The following is a 17,163-nucleotide window of genomic DNA, read 5'->3' as shown; positions in this document are numbered from 1 at the left end:
AAATTAAATAACATTGATGTTATTATTTTATATTATTATATAATGTGAATATATTTTTAATTGAGAACAAATTAAAAACAATGTAAATATTCTCTCTCATTTGATGTGAATATATTTTTAATTGACAATACATTAAAAATAATGTGAACATTCTCTCTTATCTGATGTGAACGTTCACAACACCTTTCCAAAAAATTCTCTCTCATCTAATGTAATGATGTGAACGTTCACAACATGTAAACCTTCTTATTTTTAATTGACAACACATTCAAAATAACGTTCATTATATTTTTAATTAATAACACATTCTTATTCACAACATATAATGATGTAAACATTCACAACACGTAAACATTCTCTCTCATCTAATATGGTGATGTGAACGTTCACATTCGTATGTTGTAGTATGAATATTCATATCATGTAATTAGCAACACAATGACAAAAATTCATTTCAAATTAATGTGAATATAATGATGTGAATATTCTTTTCATTTACATGATGTGAATATTCACATCACGTAATTGACAATACAATGACAAAAATTCATTTCAAATTAACATGAATATAATGACAACATATTAATATATGGCAACTACTAAAATATAATGACAATCAACATTAAATATCAACATTAATAGGGGCATGAGAGATTAAGGATATTTTGATCTTCTTATCTCAAATAGTACCTAATGAAATAATAAAAAAAAAAATATGAATTGAATAGAATAAAACTATTAAAAAGAAATTTATCGAAAAAGCTTCCATATATGTTTTTGTAATTTATCTTAAATAAATACTAAATAAAAGAGCCACTTTGTTTCACAACCATACCTGTCAACGTTTGCGAACTTAAGGCTAGATTTGGTGTCTTTTAAAAAAAAATTATAAAGTCATTATTCTATTTAAGTCATATCATTTTATTTAAATCACGTCACCTCTCTACAAAATCACTTCAAATCTAATTTATATTTTATAAAAAGTTAAAAAATACATTTATTTAAAAATCTCAAACAACCCCTAACTATTTTAATTAAATTTTTAATTATTTGATTATTTTAATCTAATTAATCTTATCAACTATTTTAATTTATTTTATTTTTATTTAATCTTATCAACTATTTTAATTTATTTTATTTTTATTAACTATTTTAGTATATATATATATAGCCATATCCAAACTTGGCCCATTCTTCACCTAGCCCTCGCATTTCTATTATTTTTATCTCTATTTCCTTTTTCTCCGTTTGGCGTCGTCTCCTTCTCTCAAATTCTCTCTCCCCCTCTCTCTCTCTCTCTCTCTACTTTGATCAGATCGATCTCTAAACGATCCATCAGAGTCAAAATTGTATAGTCACCATGACGCTTGGCTCGGGAGGATCGAGTGTCGTGGGTCAGTCTTCGAACCCAATTTGATTCTTCTTCGATTTCGATTTGCTTCTTTGATTTTAATATTTTTCTCATTTATCCGGCACTTTTGTTCATGGGTTTGTTTGATTTAATCGTTTCAATACATTTTTCCCGTAGATGTAGTTGTTGGTGTGTGTATTCGAGTGATTGTCTGGTGGAATTTGGATGGGGCTTGTGCTGAGAATTATTATGTCTTGGTTAAATTAATCAATTTTAGTGCTAAATCTGATTCTCTGATCATTTCTTTTGTTGTTTTATTTGTGTTTACTGTTTAGTTACTTCTTTATTTTTGGTTCTTCAACTTTAATTTGTTGTAAATTACTATCTATTTGGTCTATTTTCTGGATTCTAATTTGTTCTTTCAGTTGTGCTATTGATGTCTAGTAATGGGTATGCTGCTTTGTTGTTATGACATTCATTTCCAAGATTGTTTCTTGTAGTGATGGATTTATGTTCATGGCAATTAGGTCAAAGGTCTTAATTTGATTAATGTTGTTCTATTGAAATAGACATTTGAATGGTGTGGGTCTCTTTTCTTTTCTTTTTTTCAATGTTTGGTGTTTCTTTGATATTGTTTGCTTCTGTTCTCGTTCCTCCAGGGGATACTTTAGTTTCTATGACCAAGTGGTTCATTCAAATCATCAAATGCATTTTGTGTATTGGTCAACGGATGATATTAATTACTACACATTGAAGGTGGCCTTTGTGAGTGTTTGTTGTTTTACTCGACTTGGGAGTTAGATTAATAATTGCAATATCTTATTTTTGTATGTTTTCCACCTTATTTGAGTATGTAGTTTATAAGCAAGTATGAAAGGGCACAAACACATGCAATGTGTCCCTTCATTCCTCAAGACTCTCTCAACACTTTATGCCATTTGGAAGTTTAATTGTCCATTGCTCGATGGTTTTAGTTTTGTTGGTTGGGTTTAATGTTGGTTCCAGGCCCATCAATACATTCTGTTAGATTTTTGCTTGGGGATACTAATTTTATAGACCACTTATGTGCATTGTTTTGCCTTAGCTCTTTTGATGAAGCCCTAGAGCAACAATCACGCCTTAAATTGTTAACCTTTACACACACACTCTCTCTCTAGAAATTGTTATAGTGAATTTATGGATTGTCCTCGTGTGAATGTCCAGTTAAAGCTATGAGTTTCATTTATTATTATTAATTTTTTTAGACTAGTCTGAGTTTCTTGGCATTATCGATCTATTACTTGTTTTTCAAGATAACATGTACTTCATGTGTGCCTTCCAAGTTCCAACTTAATCATTTTCATGGATTAGTTCATCGCTTCATCATGAAGTGGCACTTGCATTTGGTATACTTTTTGGGATGCTATCTAACTTGGATATCTTTCCTTCATCTTGTCAGAGTTTTGGGGGGAAATTAAGATGGCTGTGCAAATGTTCTATCCTATCTCCCTGTAGTTCATTTAGAAGGAAGAAAATGATACCAATGTGAAATAAGAATCTGTTACGGATTGAAAATTTCACTTATTCCTTATGTGGCTTTGGCCACTAAAATGATACCAATGATATCTAGTCAATGAAATTGGAAGAGAATATTGTGAAGCTATTATGTGGAACATGTTTCCTCTCAAGGTTTGTAATATTATTTTTAGGTGACCTTGGTTTTGCTAGAACTTGGAAATGAAAACAGATTATGATATAAAGACCAGAGAGTGCAAAAGAGAGGAGGGTGAGCAAATCCAAGTGAAGTTCGTTACATCTCACATATTCAGCAAATATTTGTGTACCCCAAAACTTAGTTCGATTTAGGATTAAGGTGCCTTTGTTATATTTTGTTCTTTTTCATTGACAAAATTTTGTTGTAGTTCCCAAACATCCTTTGTCATTTGTACAAGTAATAAAATATCAATAAAAAGAAAAATTGTAACCTTCAAAATATGAATATATATTAAGAGATATATCACAGAATATTGACATCAATTTAGATAAATTAGAAATTATTCAAATATCATGAATAATATTCATGTATTGTGGTCTTGAAAGTATGTATATATGGATGAACATATTGTGGATATTTTATTTCATCTTTTCATGGCATGATTAATCGCAATGCTAATATTGAGCACCTCCTCTTTATCTCATGTAAATTTACACAATTGGTTACTGATAAAAAAAAAAAAAGAAGTAAATTTAACCAATTGGTTCTTGGACAATTGGTGCATCATGACACTGCTATTGGATATAACTAGTTTTGAGGGAAAATAATTCTTTTGTTAGACTGATTTTAGAAAGATGTGGCAGTGTGGTTGAACAATGATTGACCATAGTTTGGTCTTTCATGACCAACTACAGTACAAAACACAATGTCCTAATGTACTTAATGACTTCAGTTATATGGCTGGTTCATATGTTTGTTAAGGCTATGGATTCAATCTATTGCCCTGTGCTAGAAGGATCTTAGCTGCTCAATGTGGGGGTGGGGGAGCAAGGGCACATGGAAGAGTCTAAGGTCGGGGATGCATCTAGGGGAGTATTTACGTATTTTATATATAAATTTATTGTAAGGAATATATATACATATATTTTGTTGAGTTGTATTGAACATGATAAATGTCTTTGGTACACTTACCAGTTAAACCTTAACATAAGCATAGTATGTTTATGTTTCTTTTCAGTCCCTCGAAACTTCAGATTGCTTGAGGAACTTGAACGTGGAGAAAAGGGTATTGGAGATGGTACTGTGAGTTATGGAATGGATGATGGAGATGACATCTACATGCGTTCATGGACAGGCACCATTATTGGGCCGCATAATGTAAGAAACTTTTTTAAGTTCATTACGTATTCTTTTGGAACTGTCTTCTTTTATGCAGAGGCTATTTGTAAGTATATTAATGTATTATCTTTTTCTAGTCTCCAGTTTCTTCTTCTGGACTAGTGATGCTACTTGTTGATCTTTAATTTTCCTAGTTTAATCCTTTGATTGAGAATCTTTCTAGTCAAAAAGAGGGGGGAAAAAAACTATGCCCCTGTTTTGTTTACCATATAAAACATCAACATCAAGAGACGATGTTCCTTCTCAACAGCCTCCTTCCCAAACCCAAAATCAGAGTTGGATGTGGGTGCATATTAAAGAGTGTAATTTGTTTTTCAGAATGGAAGTTAATTGGCAGAATAAGGATTCATACTTTTGTTGCAGCCACAGGTTCCGGGTTGTTTTTTTTTTTTTTTTGACTCATGACTCTGATGGCATTAAAAATCATTGTTTTGAGGGAAGCACATTAATGTTCTTACACGTCGGAGTTTATAACTACTTTTAACAATGTGAGATATGGGTTGGCAAAAATTAGATCTGTGTGGTGAGACTAAAATACAGTTCATAGGCAAGCTGGCACACTAGTAGGTCTTGTTTTATTTGGAATGTTTTAGATGGTTGAACAGTTTTGTTGCAAGTGGATTACTAATAATCTAGAATGTGTTGGTTTCAAGAAGTGGGAGTCATGTCACATGCTTCCTCATATATTTTTTGAACTTTCTCTGATATTTGATGTCATCAAATTATGAAATTTTCACCTTAATTTTTTTAATGGAATTGAGAAACACCAATTACTTCTTCTTCTTCTTTTTTTTCTCTTCTTTTTTTGTTTTTTTTTTTTTTGTTTTTTTTTTTGGTTTTGTAAATTTCTGTTCAAAATATTGAAGAAAATTGTGTTTTACTAAGATGTAGTGGAAGCCCATAACTGTTTGGTAACTGACAGGGCATTATTGAATTATCTGGATATTTATCTTCTTTTTTTTTTTTTTTTGGGTAGTTGACTCTATACATTATATATCTTAAAATTGGAGTAACTTTTCTGTTTCAGTCTGTACATGAAGGTCGTATTTATCAGCTGAAGCTTTTCTGTGATAAAGATTACCCTGAGAAGCCACCAAGTGTTCGTTTCCATTCTCGGATCAACATGACTTGCGTCAACCATGAAACTGGAGTGGTATGAATGTAATCATTTTACATTTAAGTTGATATTGTGGCACTGTTATTGATTAGGTTGAGTTTTTTTCTTTTCTTTTCTTTCTTTTCACTTTCAATGTAGGTCCCACGTAATCAATTTGTTCTGTTGTATTCTATTCTCCCATCCTTTGTATATGCATAAAAAAGTCTCAAAGGTTTGGTGGAATTATTCTATTCTCCCATTTTTTCAATGTTTTCTATTATTCTAGTCTCAAAGGTTTGGTGGAATTATTCGTTTCCTTTCAATGTATTCTATTCTCCCATTCTTTTCACTTTCAATATTGATTATTCGTGGAATTAATCTTTGTCTTGTCATCTCCATCCTGACACCATGGTGATAATGTCTCAAAGGTTTCCATGTAACATTGGTTATAACACCATCAGACTGATATTGGTTAATACTGTTCCTATCATTATTATTGTTATTATGTTTTCTGTTTTTTCCCTGTTCTTTGTGCTGTGATTCATATTGGGCTTTAGTCTGTATTGCCCTAACTCCTGGAATATAATTATTGCTATGTGCTACAGAAATTCTGCTGGCCTATAACCATGTCATTGAAAATGCGATTTTTTCTAAGCTCAAGTCTGGTGAAATTATTTTAGGTTTAGAAATTGGGAATGCTGAATGCCGAAGCTGTTGTTTGTTATGTGCTATATATTATAGTTGACTAGGCTTTCCTTCTTATTTGGGTTTTGGATTGAGAAATTAGATCATGTAGAAGGATGAATTGTGTTGTGTAAATGTTGAGATTATGAACAAATTGAAAACATAAAGTCCAGAGGTACTCTTATTAGATTATGTTATATTAGGTTTAATTAAGATGATGATTTTATATTGAAGATTGCAGTTTATGCCTTTCTGCTGCTTTAATTGAAATGGCTGACAAGATTTGATGTCACCTGATTGATACAGGTGGAACCAAAGAAGTTTGGGATTCTGGCGAATTGGCAGCGAGAGTACACCATGGAAGATATACTGACGCAGCTGAAGAAGGAGATGGCTGCTCCGCATAATCGGAAGCTAGTCCAGCCTCCCGAAGGTACCTATTTCTAGTTGGGAGGATTCATATAGATTTCATGGACCATGTTGCATATACATGTATATGCAATATATAGTTTGTAATGCTGTGTCAGTCATGTCCAAGTAAAAAAAATATGAGGGGATGCCATGAAAAAGCTTCTCCTAGTCTTCTGGATCTTTGAGAACTGTGTTGCAGTCTGTTTGATTTAAGGGATTTCTAGTGTGCCAAACATTGAATATATGCCCTAATTAGTCTTGCAGTTCCTGTTTTCTTCTGTGTTTGAAACTTCTTTCATTTTTGACTTATTTGTTCCGTTTACTTGGCAAATTGTAAAAATGTTGCAAAGAAAACCAGAGCCGTTGAGATCCTTATATGAGTACACAGACCAGTGATGGGAGAGAAACATATTCTAGGATGGTGCTGTGCAGTGAGCCTCCCGTAGTCATGTTCATTAACTCTGTACAACAATCTTACTTTCACCTTTTGTTTTTTTTGGGTAGCCCCGTTCATGAGAAAGTGAATTTGCGGATTTGATTATTGTTCTAAATTCACAAATTAGAGTTCCCAGGGATATATTTTTGCAAGAATACCTTAGCAATTTGCAGACCCTGAACAAGGCTTTCCCAAGATACAAGGAACATCTCCAATGTGCATTTCAAATTGCAGTGGGGCTTAGTCTAATATTCAGAGTGTGGATTTGGTTGTTGCTGCCTTGATGGTCACAGTTCAGAAATTGCAGTGGGGGCTTGGTAATGTTACAACTGTAGTTTACTACTAGTATTTTGGAAGTGTGCAGCAATGCCAGTGAGCAGTCTGGATAAAAAATTAACCAATCTCTTGATGTGGCAAGTTGCATTTTCTCCTCTTTTGATTTCAGAGAAATTTTTTAAAGAGACAATTATACTGAACCTATAAATGTTTTTTCCACATACTATCACTACCACTATCCCTAGCCAATTATACCGGGATTAGTCGAGATGCGTATAAGTTGATCTAGACACCCAATTATCAAAAAAAAAAAAAAAAAAACTTTTTAAAGGGTCTATGCCAAGTAGTTATTTATTTTTTGATACATACACGAAGGGGAACCTGGTGGTGTTAAGCGAATTTGCGACCTTGATGAGCACTTCCAAGCTTGACCATAAAGTTAATTATGCTTAATATTTTTGTAGCTTCATTAAAATTGCACTTTGATCTCTCCAGTTTTAATTGTAATAGTATACATTTTGCACTTCAAATTGTAACGTCACTTTTATGGTCATTTGATATTAATGAACTGATGGAAATTCACATGCAGAGTTGTGTCCCGAACCTTGTCAATTTGAATTTGGCATTGCTTTTCCGCTTAAATGATTTTACTTTTAGGGTGGTGTTAATGTCACAAACAAAAAGTTGGATCCACGCAAATTTCACTGTATGGGCAAAATTGCCCTTCAAAACAGTAGATGACAATACTCTTTTCTCTTCTTTTTTTAATTTTTTTTTTTTATTCCTTCTCTGTCCTCTTCCTTTCTCTTCTTTTCTTTCTTTTCCTATGTTGTCTTCTTTTCACTCTCTATATACAATGATGGAGTGGCCTCTCCAATTTCAAAATTATATAAAGTAACTCTTAATTTTTTAAACTATAGAGTGGCCTCTCCAAAATCTCAATCCTGAATCCGTCCTTGTTTATATGGGACTTACCTTCTCTCTCTCTCTTACTCACCTTGTCTCTTTCATTTTCTCGTATTTTCTTTTTCTATCTTCTCTGTTTCATTATCTTTATTGAGTCATTTCTTTGTAATACTCACAAATTATCAGGTGAAGGGAAGCTCATCAGGACCTTATTCTACTGTGAGTGTCATACTCATTGATTTGTATTTTAATGGCACGTGTTAATAAAATTCTTGATTAATTTGTTTAGGTGATTATATATATATATATATATATATATATTATTTTAATTTTTGTTTTTTTTTGTTTTTTTTTTATTTGGTTTTTTTCAAAACAAGTTTAGAGTGAAGGGATTGGAGACTTTGGATCCCGTGCTTATTTGTAATTGGCGTTTGATATCCGTCATTCGCCTTAGGCAGTTGATATCATTACACAATTTCAATTTGATATTGACGCATGCTAGTTTGTTAACTTTATATCGGAATATCCATATTTAGTTAATATATAAGGTACTCGGATTATAACTTTAATTTTAAAATTTTTTGAATGATAGTTTTAAAGTCTATTTTTATGAGTTCAAAAGAATAATATAATTTAAAATGATTATATGATCCATACCTATTTAATTATTTGTCCATTATCTATCTTTAATTTAAAATGATTATATGATCCATACCTATTTAATTATTTGTCCATTATCTATCTTTATGTTCACGTTACGTATTTACCCATCACTAATCTATTAATGTCACATATATATCTACATATTTATTTATTTATCTGTTCACGTGTCATTTATCTAACCACTTAATAACACTAATTGTATGTTTATTTATTTTTAAATTTCAAAAGAACTGAGTGTAATTTATCCTAATATATATATGAGTTCTGCTAGATAACTTGAATTGTTTGTGACTCGAATGGTTCGAATCTCCTTCTCTCCCTCTGTTCATCTCTCTTTCTCTTTCTCTTCCTCTGTTTATCTCCCTTACTCCTTCTGTCATCTCCTTGACTCTATTCATCTCCCTCTGTCACTTTCTTTCTTCATCTCCCTCACTCTCATCTCCTTAAAGATTTGCATTGGCAGCAAATTCAGCAAAAAAAAAAAAAAAAAAAAAAAAACAACAATTTCAGCACAAAAAACAGCAAAACAGCATCAATTTCAGCACCAAAACAACAACAAAAACAATAGCAAAACAACACCAAAACAGTAATAATTTGAGCAAAAACAAGACCAAAACAACTGCATTTTTTTAAGCTAATCTGACATGTGATATTTTAAGAAAAATCAAACCCATTCTCCTTCTCCGTCTCCGATATGGCCAAATCGCAGCTTCCCATTCGGTTGACGAAGCCATCTCCGGCATCCTCTCTTCCTCTTCCTCTCATCCTCCTCTTCCTTTGCTCCTCCTTCTCCTCTATTTCTCTCACCGTCACCTCGCTTCTCTATTTGTTTTGGTTCTCAACATTTGAGAGAGAAACGAGAGGTGAAGAAAAAAAAAGTGTCAAAATGACGTTATTCGGGATAATGAATTTCGAGCAACAAAAAAAGGTGTGTACCATATGTAAATTATAAATGTTATAATTCAATCTTATGAGAGTCGCAACTAAAACAAAAAAAATAAATTAAAATTAAAATGTCACATATAGCTAAAGAACTGTTGAATAATAATCAAAATAGTATAATAACTAATATTATAATATATTATTATTAATAAAACAATAAATTATAACTAAAGAATATAAAAATCGCAACACCTTTTAAGGGTGTAGCATAAAATTTTCCTATTCCCATCACAAGGCAAGTATAATAGAGGATTGAAGATGTTGACAAGAGGGTGTGTATGTAACCAACCACCAAATCTGCCATATATGATGATAAGAAGTTAGAGGGATACCAACTAGTGCCAGAGTTGATTCCAAACGTATATAATCAGCAACAGCTCATAGAATTACCTATGTACTATATATTATAAATATATGTGTTACATATGTGGGCACGACTAAAAATGAAGCAATGAAAATACAAGTTGGTTGATTGAATTATTTTAACGTTTTATGTATGAGCCCAAGGTTTTCACATTTACATATGCATGGAAAATGCTATGAATTTTAAATAATTTATAAAATTTTTTGCATAAGTGTGAGGTTTACACAAATTCATATGAGTGTAGATCACACACCTATATAAATTTTTTTATAAATTATTTGAGATTATTAGCATTACTCTATGAAAAATGGTTGAGAGCACAGTGATGCTTTAATAGCATCACTAATGATGTGACAGTAGACTCTGTCCATTGTCTATGTTTTATTTATTTATTTATTTATTTTTAATATTTCTAATATATTAGTATTATTAATGACTTTTTTTAGTAATATGAATTATTGTTGTTACTCTATATGCATTATAGGTTGCAAGACACCACACAGCACAAAGTACTTAATGTGTAATAAAGGTGTTCATATTTGGAGCCGACCAAGGCCTTACCACCCAACTTCCCTCTTATTCATGTAATGACACGGCGGTATTACTAGTTAATGAACTTTTTTAATTTTCGATAAAAATCACAATAATGTTGATCCCTTTTCTTTTTCAACCGATAAACATATATATAAGCCCCACAATTAGCTTAAAAATAATATTATATGTATCAATTAGTGTATTAATTAGTATATTAACTGCTGATGTAACATAATTTTAGAGGTTTTGGATATTTGTAATTTAATTAATAGGTGGAGTCAATAATAATGACATAACACTAGTTGATACACTAATTTATGCATGTAGCATCACCGTTAAGTTAAACGGAGGGAAAACAATCAACTTAGGAAATAATTCGTATTTCGGGAAGAAATTATGGTATTTTTGCTTTTAGCATGCTTTTAGGCCTATTTTAGAAAGTAGAGAAAATCTAACTTTTTTATTTTTTTAAAAAAAATCTATAAAAAAAAAGTAGAGATATGATGTGATTCAGATAAGCCAATAAACTAACTTTTTTCTTAGTTATCAAAATTGTAAGGGTATTTTCGCTTTTAGTAAGGATTGATTCTTTAACTTTAAGAGGCATTTTGGAAAGTTAGAAATAAGCTAACTTCTTGCTTAACGGACTATTTTAGTAATTTTTAATTTTTTACGAAAATATATGAAAAAAAGTAAAAAAAGTGATATGACAAGTTATAGTAATTTTTTAATTTGTTAATTAAAACTGAAAATTGCCAAACGAGAAGCAAAAAACTAGCTTTTTTGAGCATATTTGCACTTGGAAAGATAGAAATAAGCCAACTAGTGAAATTATCGAAATACCCTTGCTTCTTTTTGCATGGCAATTTGGAAACATTAGTGGAGGGTAAAATGGTAATTTAAAAAATATGCATGAGAGTAATATGGGAATTTTACAATTGACAACAAGTAACAATGAATAGATAGGCCCATATATTATATTAACAAAAGTTTGAGTTGTGTTATATCAGATTGACGATGTGGGATTAAGCCTTATTGAGAGGTCCAATTGAACAGAGGTTGAGAAGTCCCCCAATACCCAACTCTGATACATGTTAAAACATTCAACTCAAAATCAATTAACAATTAGTAAAAAGACCCTTACATTATATTAACTAAGTTTGGGTTAGATCAAATTGACGATGTAGGAGTAAGTCCAACATTCACAAACTAAAACTTAAAGTGAAGTTAGGAGTATCATTTTTTTAAAAGAATTAATTTTTCTCAACATATTTAAATCAATTTTTATCATAAATTGTGAAAAATATTACACCAAACACTTTAAATATAAATAAGTGCACAGAACTAAACACCGATGTTTCGGAGGAGTGGGGAACATACCCCTTGTAAGACATTAGCATTTCATTATGTGTTTAGTGTTTATGTTTGGCTTATTAGTTTGTTTGAATCATATCATTACATATCTTTTTATAAGTAAAAAAAGTCAGCTGGTTTGGAATGACCTAAATAAGTGTACTTTTTGTGTTTTTATGAAAAGATGTGCAGAAAAGTAGAGAAGTGATGTGATAAAAAAAAGATAAAAAGATGGATTATTTGAGGTATGCCAAACTTTAAAATAACCCTTAATAGGTTTAAAGATGATGACTTTTTGTTTGATGCAAGTAATATTTTATGATCATATTGTGAATATTAGGAAGTTTCTTAATAGAACCGAACTGTCTTATGCATTTTACTAGTCCAGTTTGGTTTCATTCCAAAATTTTCACAATTTGATTTGATTCTAAATTTTATAAAATAGTTAGTTGCGGTTTTGATTATTGGATTATACATTTTCAATCAACCAAAACCGAATTACACACACTCCAAATATTTAGCCTATAGATGTAAAACTAATAACCGACTCCAAAAATAATTATGTTCCTACATATAAAATAGTGAGGTTATGTTGAGCCAAAATTATTTTTGCAATTGATTATATGTGTGATGAGTTAGTAAAATTATGACTATTGCATATTACATAGTAATAAATTGTTCAAAATTAGTTATAAAAGTTAATGAGTTTTAAAATATATTTAATTTTAAATAACTACATAATAAGTTGATATTAAACACTTTTTTAATAAATCAAACAAGAGTTAAACTTGAGAGTAATTTGCTTTGTTAAAGTATATATGTATATATATTTATCATGCTCAATAATAAATTATTATTCAAATTTTTAAGTATATTTAGAATTATTTTGATAATTAGTTTTTTTAATTTTTAAGAAAATATATAAAAAAGGAGGGAAAAATTAATTAATTTTTTTGAGTAAAATAATAAGTTGCCAAAACAGACCTTATATTTAACTATATTCCGTTTGTTTGGATGAAAAATATTTTTAATTAGAAAACATTTTCTACAAAAAAAAAAAAATTCATAAAATATTTTTTAGAGAAAATATTTTTCTATATTTGGTGGTGGAGATGGTGAAACGAAGGTGAAGGTTGAGGGGGAGGTGGTGGCATGGTGGTGGGGCGACAGTGGCAGTGATAGTGACGATGATGGTGGCAATGGCTGTGGTAATAGTGGTGGAAGTGAAAGTGATAGCGATAGTGTTGTGACATTAGTAAAACTTTATTTAGAAAGATGTTTTTCTCTTTTTAATATGAATTTGTTTTTTGTTAACCATGAAATATGTTTTCTATTAATTTGCATTTTTTATTGTACCAAAAACCAAAAAATTCTAAAAATTATTTTCCAAAAAATGATTTTTCCCAAAACGAACCGTGGGTAATTTATATAACAAACCAATTTCAAATCAACTTTTAATAAATCAAACTCAAATAATTAATTAATGATCCCACTAATAAATGACTCAAGACACAAAAAGAAAATTCAAAATTCAAAATCGCTTTTATTAATTTTATAAGGAAAATTACCCATGAGAGGTAAGTTGAGGAAATTATTACACATATATAAAAAAAAGTTTATGATCTTAAATATTAATATTGATAAAGTTTATCATTAATTTATGATTATTTTTAAATTTTTACATTGATTTAAAATTTAATAGTACTACAAATTCAAATTTAACTATTCAGAAATTATCAAAATTATTATATTATAATTCAGATTTATTTTATACATAAATCTCGAATTAGAGAGAGTGTTGTCATAGCACTCAACTGTGACGCCCCAAATTGAGATTTGTCTCGATTTTATTTTGATGATCCAAACCGTTCATATTGCAGTCTTTTAGGAAGAAGGTAAAAAGTCAACTTTTAACTTTTTATTTATTTTGAGTCACATTACCTCTCACATTTTTTACTCACAAAATACAAAATATACTAAAAAAGTCAAAAAATTAACTTTTTACAAACTTTTCAAAACACTCTATTATAAGATTTGTTGAGTATATTATTTATATATATATATATATATATAATGAGATTAATCGAATATATATAGCACCATGATTGGACAATAATTATTTTTTAAAAAATTATCAAAATTATGCTAAACGCTTATTTTTATAAATGTGGCCATGTTATGGATTATAAAAATCTAATTATTTGATTTTTTTTTCTTCTATAAATGATTCACTGAACAAATCTTACAACACAAATAATTAAAATTATAAAAATACATTCGAAAAACACTCTCATGAACCCGTATCATGCCTTTATAGGCACACCACCTTCCTCAATTATCATAGAAACCACTGTTCCTATTTTGAAAAGTTGATTAAAAATTAATATTTTAATTATTTTATGACTTTTTTCGAAAAATCATATAAAAGAAAATTATACCACTCAAAAAATTAAGAAATTAACTTTTGATCTATATATTAAAATTTAATTCCAACCACGCAAATAATTAAGATGAAACAATACATAGAATTACTTTTAAAAAATGTTCTCATCTTATTACACTTGAATATTATAAAAAAAAATCTTATCATCATTTCCAAAAACACCTTTTTAACCCAATTTTCGGACCTACTCCGGCATTGCCCAAAACCGCCTGACCTCCACGTCCCTCTTTCATCTCTCTCTATAAATAGACCTTCGTAGAAAACCCACTTTTCCATCTCCATCGAACCAGACCTCCTCTCTCCCTCTTTCTCTAAAATCTGGATCTCACAATCACCAGATGCCATGTTCACGCCGCCACCGCCACCGCCACCACCACCACCTCCGGCCACCACCGATAAGCCCATCGTAGTTCGGTCAGTGTGGTCTGTCAATTTCGAGTCGGAGTTCGAACTAATCCGACTCATCATCGATCTCTACCCTTTCGTCTCCATGGACACAGAATTCCCAGGTGTGGTGGTTCGTCCCAAGAGCGGAATGAATTTCTTCCGCAATCGCAACCCCACCGCGCATTACGCGACCCTGAAAGCCAACGTTGATCTCTTGAATCTCATTCAGATCGGCCTCACTCTCTCCGATTCAGACGGTAATCTCCCCGATCTCGGCACCAACAATTGCTACATCTGGGAATTCAACTTCAAAGACTTCGATTTGGATCGCGATTTCCACGCCTCTGACTCCATCGACTTGTTGAGGCGCCAAGGCGTGGAGTTCGAGAAAAATCGCGAGTTCGGGATCGAATCGGCCAGGTTCGCCGAGTTGATGATGTCGTCTGGCCTGGTTTGTAACGAGTTGGTGAGTTGGGTGACTTTTCACAGCGCTTACGATTTCGGATACCTGGTTAAGATCCTGACTCGGAAACCCTTGCCAGAGGAGTTGAGTGAGTTTATGAGTCTGCTCAGGGTGTTTTTTGGGGCTAGGGTTTATGATGTGAAGCACTTAATGAGATTTTGTCAGAGTTTGTATGGTGGTTTGGACCTTGTTGCGAAGACTCTTGAGGTGGAGAGAGTAGTGGGGAAGTGCCATCAAGCCGGTTCTGATAGCTTGTTGACTTGGCATGCGTTTCAGAAGATCAGAGGGGTTTACTTCTGCAAAGATGGTCCTGAGAAGTACGCCGGTGTTCTGTATGGGTTAGAGGTTTTCTGAAATCTTTGTTTTTCTTTTCTTCTTTGCTAGCATGTTGAATTTGCCTTCTCGTTTTGTACAATCAATCAATGGCTTAATATCAAAACTAGTGCAGACAGATATCATTTCTTCTTCAATTCAATTGGGCTTCTGAATTTCCTCTCATTATACCTCTCTCTCTTTATATATATATATATATATATATATATATATATATATATATATATATATATTCACAAATGCACACGTTCATGTTAGTTATCTAATTAAATGAAGTAAGAATGTGCTCGGTTGTTGTGGGGTTTTTTTTCTTTTCCATAATGTTTTTTTTTTTTTTGTGCGTGTGTGTGTGTATACACTTCTGATTAAAATTTGAAGTAGCAAGTGATTATTGTTAGAGTTGTAAAGAGTATTTATGTTTAGAGTTGAAAAATTGAGTAAAATATAAGTATATTTTATTCATATTTCACTTACCTTTTCTCTTTCTTTTTCCAAATCACTTCTCAAATCTCCCAACCAAACACAGCGTTGAGGTAATTTTTGAAAGAATGGATCTTGGGTTATGGCATGTGAGGCTTCGAGGGATTAGTTGTGATCATTGATTTGAATAGAAGATGAATGACTGGTAAAATGCTATTTCCATTGGTATTATGTCTTCCTTTTGGTATCAGGTATTCTTAGAAAAAAAGGTTTGGGGGTAGTGAATTTAAATGAAATTGGTATTTCAAAGGGTACTGGTGTTGGTTTTGGTATATCAGCAAATGAAGATGATTTTGGATTTTGGCTTACAAAGGTTCAAGGTTGTTTTGTTTTCCCCTGCCAGATGCTGCCTTTGCAGAGATTGCTTGAAACAGTTTCTCAGAGCATAAGATTACTTTAGCAGTTCTTAACTTCTGATGCTGCAAAGCACTAGCTAAGATTTGAAAATAACAGGTTTTGGGGTGGCTTTGCTTCTGTTTGTAGAATAAAGATGCTGCTAAATGCTTGTGTCAACTGAATTTGATCTTACCTTTGGTGTATAATATTATATTTACTGTAGATGCTGATTAATACTTGTGTCAACTGGCTTTGATCTTACCTTTGGTGTATAATATTATCTTCGCTGTTGATGCTGATTAATGCTTGTGTCACTGGCTTTAATCTTTCCTTCGGTGTCTAATATCATCTTCTACATGTGTTCAGCCGTTATTTGAGTGGTTGAGTTTGTTTTATACTTTTAGAATCCAGTGAGATTACATGTGAGTTATGCGTTACACATTATGCATTACATGTTATAAGTCGCATATTGAAATTTATTGTCCTGTTACAGGGTTGTAGTCCTCTGTTCACATCACTTTCAAAAGATAAGGCCATCAGGCTTGCTTATGTTGGTTTTTGTATTTTCATCTTCGATTCTCTTCACTTTCCTTTTCTTGTTGACTTTTGGATGTAAACAATAATTAGTGTAAGACTTGGTGTATGCATTCATCTGCGAATGGATGCTTAAACCAATTTATCCGCAGTGGAAGATTGTGCACTTTGAGCTGGTCATTATTCTATTTCCTTACCAAGAGCATGAGCTTGGAAAAGGAGGAAAAACAATTGAAGCTCATCACTCTAGTTTGATAAGAGACTTACACGGTAGGATTGCAAACAACCAAAGTGTTCCA

At 31.6% G+C, this 17,163-nt stretch overlaps 2 protein-coding genes across 2 annotated transcripts; both read left to right on the top strand.

Moving 5' to 3' along the window:
* Positions 1 to 1,165: 1,165 nt before the first annotated feature.
* Positions 1,166 to 6,677, top strand: LOC114277293 (ubiquitin-conjugating enzyme E2 variant 1C). Its single transcript, XM_028219202.2, has 4 exons — positions 1,166 to 1,394; positions 4,063 to 4,202; positions 5,251 to 5,376; positions 6,310 to 6,677. Exons 1-4 carry the CDS (start codon positions 1,361 to 1,363, stop codon positions 6,448 to 6,450), a joined length of 441 nt encoding a protein of 146 aa, XP_028075003.1. The 5' UTR covers positions 1,166 to 1,360; the 3' UTR covers positions 6,451 to 6,677.
* A 7,730-nt stretch (positions 6,678 to 14,407) lies between these two features.
* LOC114277292 (putative CCR4-associated factor 1 homolog 11) lies at positions 14,408 to 15,651 on the top strand. Its single transcript, XM_028219201.2, has one exon. It carries the CDS (start codon positions 14,675 to 14,677, stop codon positions 15,533 to 15,535), a length of 861 nt encoding a protein of 286 aa, XP_028075002.2. The 5' UTR covers positions 14,408 to 14,674; the 3' UTR covers positions 15,536 to 15,651.
* The last annotated feature ends 1,512 nt before the right edge of the window (positions 15,652 to 17,163 follow it).

This window comes from Camellia sinensis, chromosome 12 (assembly GCF_055761805.1).
Source record: "Camellia sinensis isolate YWXY chromosome 12, ASM5576180v1, whole genome shotgun sequence".
NCBI lineage: Eukaryota > Viridiplantae > Streptophyta > Magnoliopsida > Ericales > Theaceae > Camellia > Camellia sinensis.
This window is presented reverse-complemented; position numbering and strand designations above follow the sequence as displayed.

Coding starts and splice junctions, on each gene's coding strand:
- LOC114277293 (XM_028219202.2), top strand. CDS start 1,361: ATGACGCTTGGCTCGGGAGGATCGAGTGTCGTGG. Junction 1,395..4,062: donor GGGAGGATCGAGTGTCGTGG/GTCAGTCTTCGA, acceptor GTTTCTTTTCAG/TCCCTCGAAACTTCAGATTG. Junction 4,203..5,250: donor CCATTATTGGGCCGCATAAT/GTAAGAAACTTT, acceptor TTTCTGTTTCAG/TCTGTACATGAAGGTCGTAT.
- LOC114277292 (XM_028219201.2), top strand. CDS start 14,675: ATGTTCACGCCGCCACCGCCACCGCCACCACCACCACCTCCGGCCACC.